Source organism: Montipora capricornis, chromosome 8 (genome assembly GCF_036669925.1).
Source record: "Montipora capricornis isolate CH-2021 chromosome 8, ASM3666992v2, whole genome shotgun sequence".
NCBI classification, from domain to species: domain Eukaryota; kingdom Metazoa; phylum Cnidaria; class Anthozoa; order Scleractinia; family Acroporidae; genus Montipora; species Montipora capricornis.
Window position 1 is genome coordinate 40883718 of NC_090890.1, and position 7500 is coordinate 40891217.

Below are 7500 nucleotides of genomic sequence, written 5' to 3' on the forward strand. Positions count from 1 at the left end.
CACACAACTTTTTCAAAAGACATGTTTCGGCATGCTTATGCCATCATCAGTTTAATGAGTTCCTAAGTGTGAACAGTTATAAAGTCTACGGGTAGATGAAAAAATTATTACAACATGACGTAATACAAAAGCGGGTACTATTTACAGCGTGACACCAAACATCAAGGTGTAAACTAAAACGTGAGAAAAGTGTTATAATGCTGCAATTGTTTGTTAAGTTCCGGTTTGATCTTATTTATATAAAAAGCTTCTTTGAGTTTTAAATCAATTGAGTTGCTGGCAGAATCCAGAATACTAAAGCACGAAGGGGAGAATTTGTTCTTACATAAAGGAGATGTGTTAAAATGCTTAAAAAACATGGGAGTTTTTATCGCTTTCCGTCATATTTCTTGACATTTTTAGAGGCAACAGAAAGGCAATATAGCCCCATATCACTCAATGTCCAAAGAAATGATTTTGCCCGTCGAATCTCTCATTCAGTGTGAGGCTGGATGGGCAAAGACAATGGAAAGACAAAGCCTTTATTCCCCACGGACTCCAAAATGGCCGCCGAGTTAAGGTGAATTCAGACCAAAACAACACAAGTACACAAATATAAAGCATTCTTTAGTTATAGAATAAACCTCCATGAATTTCACTTCCAAAAGGGAACACACCAGCAACCACATATATTGACATTTACAGTATATGTCTTAACAGATACATGTGTGTGAAGTTCGGGCCCACTATCCCATTGCTACTTTTGTATAAATTATCTCTCTCACAAAAACCGAGTTCTGTCAAAGGATAAGGCCGCTAATTAACAATTAGACTCCGGGCTACGGGTTAATAGCCCCTCATGGGCTATTGACCCGTGGCCCTTAAGGGCGAAGGGTCTAATTGTTTTAGTATCACCCAACTCGTCGGCCGGAAAAGGCAATAATAAAGTTAGCAAATGCAAGTTAAAGAAATATTTATTTGGGAATAAAACGAAAGAAAGCGCCACGCTTTTAGCTACTCGAGGACTATTGTTAATAGTCCTCAAGTAGCGTAGCCAATCAAAATGCAGGATTTCCATTAGTCCACTAGTTGGGTGATACTAATAAAAATTACCTCAAGAATCTACGAGGCAAGTGACCCAGACCTATATGAATCTGCATTTGCGCTCCACCAAAAAGATTTTGAACACTAACTATAAGGGTCCAACGAAAAAAGCAGCAGTCCTTCTTGCTTTGATGAACTGAAGAAAATCAGTGCTTTTGCATGGAATACTGATCTTTAGATTGCCTTCCAGTAGAATTTAAAGTAAGCAAAACTATCTACTGGCTTATCATTTCCTGGCTTATCACGTTTGGGGCCTGATGACAATTTTTCATCATCACCACACACCTTTGATTATTAGTGACCTCCTCTATTCCTGACAGTGTTGGAAGGAGGGGAGGAGGGGGTGGAGGACGACACACTGGTGACAAATTGACTTCATTCAAATCAGCCCCTGGAACTGTGCTTGTTTCACTGGATTGGTCAACTGCAAATATTAGCAAAAAATGAGAGATTATGCAAAGAGGAGAATTGAGCAAGGAACATGAGAAAAATTTGATTTTGTTCAACTTCCATCACAGCTTAAGACCTGGCACTAATAACGTTATTTTGTGCAAGCAAAATACGACCTACAAAGTGAGACCTTAATTTGTATGGGTAATCATAATTATGGTGACGAGTAAAATCCGGAACAATGTCACGCACGTTTTGTTCAAAGAGAAAGTGAAATTATTCCCTAATCTCATGGGTATACCATTTGATTAGCTATTAATATCATGGGTGACAAATCAATAATGTTCGTAAGGCGCCATTTTGGCACTGCAGGAAAAGTTGCCAAAATTGACATTGTAAACTAACCAGATGGCACCAGATTGTTTGAAAAAGTTGACTGTTCACCATCCTGTTTATTCTCTAAGTCAGCATAGTCTGGTGGTGGTAGCTGTGGGCTCTCACACCCATCACTGGCATAACGCTTTAACGATTTGTGGCCAATATTTGTCCCTAAGGTGGGGCGCAAATGCACTCCTCCAGCTGGCAATGTGTGGCTAACTGTTGGACTGGAAAAAAAAAAGCTCAGATGTTAAAATGACCTCCTTCATAAAACATGAAGTGATTTCAGGTGAAAGGCGTTTTGCTCCTCAAAATCAATAAGCCATCTGAATACAATAATGAAAAACAATAATACAACAACAAAAAAAAAAACGACATCTTGATCAGTCCAACGTCTCCTTTCTTTTCGTGGCTTGCCTCACTGCTCAATAATACAAAAGAAACTAACCCCGTTGAAATAGCAATAACCTGTTCCATATAAGCAGCAGGAAACCAGCCAGACCTGGTGGGAAATGACGATGTATTACATGTATTAAAATGTGTTTGTTAATGATTTAATAATGTTCCAAGAGCTTTCGTGAAAATGAGTAAATGCAAGTATGAGTAAACGCTGACTAGATTATCGTCTCTACAACTATCTACATACTTTTTCGTTTTCGTGCTTTCTCCATATTGCCATCCCGACACAACTTCACTGATGGGGTGTATTGTATCTCCCTGGAGGCATATTTAAAAAAATATTTTAGTGAAACAAGCTCTTGTTTAAATACCAGTTCTGTCTACTGTGTAGGATTTCTTAAAGAGCTACTATGGTCAAAAAATTCACCTCCCTTTTTCCTTCAGATTTTAAAAGCGTGTTTGCTTGACACCTGATTGGCAAAATTATGAGCTTCCAATTTTACTCAAAGGCTGTTTTTGTTGAGCTCAAGTTTAGGATTTATCGGTCCGCCATTGTTCACGTTCAATACTGACCGATTGGAGCTCATCAAATGCATAATAAGCTTTTCCAATTGCACTGTTTTATACCGACTACCAATTTGTTTAACCAATTATTCCTCCACATACAGTTTATGGATTAATCCAATATCCACGTTTCAGGGTCACGAAAAATTTCACTCACGAGAGGTATTTTTAATGTGACAATATTTCTACTTGATTGTTCGAAGACAAAAGAGCACTATGAGCATTAAATTCTAAGTCAATACGAGCATCAAGAGTTTCGCGCTTCCGGTTGAAACGCAGCGCATCATGGGATAGGCTGTCCGGAAAAGTGAGCACCAATTCTTGAACGCCAGCCATACTGAATATCTCCTGTTTCAGATCGCGTCTCTTTACCCCCGATTCATACTGCATTTTTCCACTGAAATTCCTCCTTTAGCCGTTGCATATTGGTTAGTAATCCTATAAACTGCTGAGTAAATCCATTTTATGGCTATTAGTGTCTTTATCGCGAAAATATTGCAGTAAAACCTGATGAGTTTTGAGGCTGCGAGGCGTGTTGCTCGCTAAATGTTTCACGTCTGTAATCATTCTGTTTTAATTTCTTCTCTAGGTATAGGATTTCGGCAATCGGATTTGCTTTCTAACAGCGGGAAAAGGCTGACTAAATGGGCAAAACAAACCTGCACTGCCTTCATGCATGTTTGAATAGGACACAAACAAGAATTCTTGCTAAAAATTGTATTCACCTGATAACGGATCTGTGTCAAGTGCATAAGCAAGGTCCTGATTTCAAGTATCTAAGATTATTAAATTCTTTCGTGTCCAGACTTTTTCCTTCCTTATTTTCCTGCTGATGTTCTCCATCCATCGTTTTCGTTCGCTATCCTTTTCTCCGCGGGAGATGGAAACACACCGAAATGGTGGCTCACAATCGCACGTTTGTGTCCCATTCAAACACGCATGAAGGCAGTGCAGGTTTGTTTTGCCCATTTAGTCAGCCTTTTCCCGCTGTTGGAAAGCAAATAAGTACACAAATCCGATTGCCGAAATCCTATACCTAGAGAAGAAATCAAAACAGAATGATTACAGACGTGAAACATTTAGCGAGCAACACGCCTCGCAGCCTCAAAACTCATCAGGTTTTACTGCAATATTTTCGCGATAAAGACACTAATAGCCATAAAATGGATTTACTCACCAGTTTATAGGATTACTAACCAATATGCAACGGCTAAAGGAGGAATTTCAGTGGAAAAATGCAGTATGAATCGGGGGTAAAGAGACGCGATCTGAAACAGGAGATATTCAGTGTGGCTGGCATTCAAGAATTGGTGCTCACTCTTCTGGACAGCCTATCCCATGATGCGCTGCGTTTCAACCGGAAGCGCGAAACTCTTGATGCTCGTATATTTCTAAGCCGTTGAGTGTTCATTTACATTAGCAATAAAATCTGTCGTATCGCTTCCGCCAATAAGATTATTAGCAGATTCTGAACGCGTCGGTTACAGAAGATCGTGCAGTCCCTATACCTCTCTCTCACCATTCTGCCCTCGGCTCACTTGTGTGACCAAAGCGGGCGATAATCGACTACTCAGAAGGGACTGCGAGCAGTCTACTTCTGTGTTTTCTTACATTATAAGCAAAGCAAAGCAAAGCGGAGCCATGAAAAAAATTACCTCAAACATACATGTAGCAGCAAATTTGCGATATGAGTTGAAATAACTTTATGTTAGCTCACAAAGTAAGAAATGGCAATATTCATGTCATTCACAACAATTCCCTTTTTCCTGTGTATGATATACGAGAATGAGGCTTTACCTCTTGAAAACTAAGCTGCGAGGGTTCAACTGCTGCATGTGCAAACTTTGCCATCAGTTTTACTCTAGAAAATGAAATAGACACAATGCATTTTTGTTTGGTCTGACGAGAGGAGGTTTTCCCAAATAACAGCAAAACATAAACAAGGAACTAATATTAGGTGATAATTTGTCCAAGATGTCTTGTGCAGCAAATCAAACATGGAAAGAATGACAACTGGACTTCAAAGCATACCGATCATCTCCTATTTTTCCTTTCCCTGCATCTGTTATAGATCCATTAACCTGCAAACGAAACCATTGGTTGGTCATTCAGCATCATATGTCACTGTACCTTATATAATATAATTATACATGTGCATTAATTTTTTTCAACTTGATGGTCTTATCCAGTGCTCGAAATTAAAACAAATTACAGGTTGTCCCTTTTTCAAAAGCCAGGGAACTAAACCTGTAAATTTGGTTGCCCTGATAAATGCTTGGTCGCCCAATGGGAAACCTCCTTGTATTAGGTAAATGCACGTCGTTTTGAGATGCAATCGCATGGCATTGGAACTTGAGTAACATATCCCATAGTTCTAAGTGTGTGCCTGAGGGTTTATTCTTTTTGAGTGCATGCAGGCATATTCATGCTTGCTTCCCACTCATTTTAATGAACAAAACAAAGGACCAAACCTCCTTAGTACGTATTATCACATGATATGTATTGGTGAAAAAGGTCTATTATGGGTTGTGTGTAGTTTTTATAGCAGAGTAGGAGCCACGCTATTGGTGGTAACATGGCAACGTGAAAAACAGGAATACATTAGTTTTCGTTAATTCATACCGTGGGGATTACGGGTGCCGAATTTGGACGATGAATTTTTCTTTCCAGATTCTTGCGGATTTCCATCGTACCTAGATGTAGGGAAAGGCCGCAGATAGCCATGTGTTGTTTGGAGTGGTTGGGGAGATTAAAATGATCGTCGCGGCTCACTTTCTCGAGGATATGTAGAGGTGACATCAACAGAAATAATGGAAAACGCTGGGAAAATGGACTTGCTACAGCTTTTGGCGGCGTTCATTCCAGTGAAAACCAAACCATTTCTAGCTGGACTGGATTCAATATTTTGGTGAGAAACGAGCATGTGGTCGCAAAGAATAGCGTACTAGGTTACCTCCCCACTATCAACGCCCCGGCGACTGCCAAGTCCTGACGAAGTCGCTTCAGATGAAAGAAACGTTGAGTCTCCAAAGCATTGTTGTTGTGTTCGACCAAGCGCTGTACGCTAAAGCTACCGAGATAAAATGGAAACGCAGTGCCCAGTTCAATGATATTGTTTTGAGAATGGGAGCCAAACTTCAGGAGGCACGAAAGCATTCAGCCTAAAGCCCAACACTGTCAGCAAGCAACTTAAGGTCATGCTGCATATCAACAGCTCTTCTTCGAAACACAATGACTTACAGCGCTCAAGGATCACGCGCGATGAAACTGACGTTAAGACCATAATTTCATTACTTAAAGATACTTTGCTAAATCCCTTCAACCCCGACCTTCAAGATCTTGTCTGTCTATCGACAGGAAAAGTCGCCTCTTCTGAAGTAGAGAATGACCTGCTAGGAGCACAACATGTTGGCGAAGAAGCTTACAAAGCTTTCAGAGAACAGCATCTTGAATGTGATCCGCCAAATGTAAATTCCATGACACCTTGAAGAAAGCCAAGCACAAGACCTTTACTGACCTCAACAAGAAGATAACGGTTAAGCTTCTAACAACCAAGAGGTTGTTCCTAAAGTCACGTTACGCAAGACGAATAAACCCTCCTTGGCAAAGGAACTCCAGAAGAATGTACAAGCAGCAGTTATTCCCCAACCCTTAGCATGCTTGATAGATGACATGGCTTTAGCTCAGCGTCTAAAGGGTGACCAGAAAACATTTGCTGAGATTTCCGAGTCTCCACTTAGCATGGGGTTAAAGGAAGGCACTTCGGGCTGCAGAATTGATGTCGTATTCGGTGATTACGACTCAGTAAAGAACGCGGAACGAGAGAACAGAGGGGAAGATTCAGAAAAAGAGAGTTTCGTAACCTCCTCGAAGCAGAGCACCAGGTCAAACAATGGCGAAAATTCCTGTGCCGTTAACGGAACAAGCAAGCATTGATAGTCTTTGTGACTCAGAAGGAAAATGGCAGAAGGAAAAGTATGCGGACAAATTATCAGGGAAGACGCTTGTGGTCACCTGCGGCAGAGAAGATTACCAGTTGTCATCCGGAGCGGTTGTACGTCTGACTGATCTCGACTCATCGCATCAAGAAGAAGACACCAAGGTTATGCCGCGAGATCAAAAATTGTTGCGTAATAATTGTGTCCGAAGATACAGATGTCTTGGTACTGTGCTTAGCCTTGGAGTTTTATTCCGTCATCCATGTTCATCAAATGCAGTTCCCAGACAAGAGTTAAGTACTTAAATGTTTCAAGAATAGTCGAGCGAATTGGAGCAAGTCATGCAGATCATTGCCGGGATTCCATGCGTTTACTTGCTGTGTGATACAGTTAGCGCGTTTTAGGGACGGGGGAAGGTACTAGTGTTTCGGATCATGGCACAAGATCAAGGGTTCCAGGATGTACATATTCCAGGGACTTGGAAGGGAATGGCAGCTGTCTAACGAGCTTTACCATGACCTCCACAGGTTCACGTGTGCTTTTTTACTGCAAGAATACTGGAAAAAAGGAAGTCAACGAGCTGCTATACAAGTTGTTCTGCTTGAAGAAAGGGAATGTTGATTCCAATTGGCTACCCCCCTGTGCCGACTTACTTCGAAAGCATGCGCTTAGAGCTAACTACCAGGCCGCAATCTGGAAACGAAGTCTTCAACGATGCCCCGAAATACCTTCGCCTCTTGGGTGTGGC

General features: G+C 41.0%; 1 protein-coding gene across 1 annotated transcript in view; it reads right to left on the bottom strand.

The window, feature by feature from the left end:
* The window catches only part of LOC138060098 (BAR/IMD domain-containing adapter protein 2-like), a 20577-nt gene that overhangs the window by 585 nt on the left and 12492 nt on the right, over positions 1–7500 (bottom strand). The window contains exons 11-16 of the mRNA XM_068905804.1: positions 4846–4895; positions 4612–4675; positions 2498–2568; positions 2300–2353; positions 1879–2078; positions 1369–1507 (exon numbers count right to left, since the gene is read on the bottom strand). Coding sequence (XP_068761905.1) covers positions 1369–1507; positions 1879–2078; positions 2300–2353; positions 2498–2568; positions 4612–4675; positions 4846–4895 — 578 coding nt within the window. The remainder of the gene's footprint in view (positions 1–1368; positions 1508–1878; positions 2079–2299; positions 2354–2497; positions 2569–4611; positions 4676–4845; positions 4896–7500) is intronic.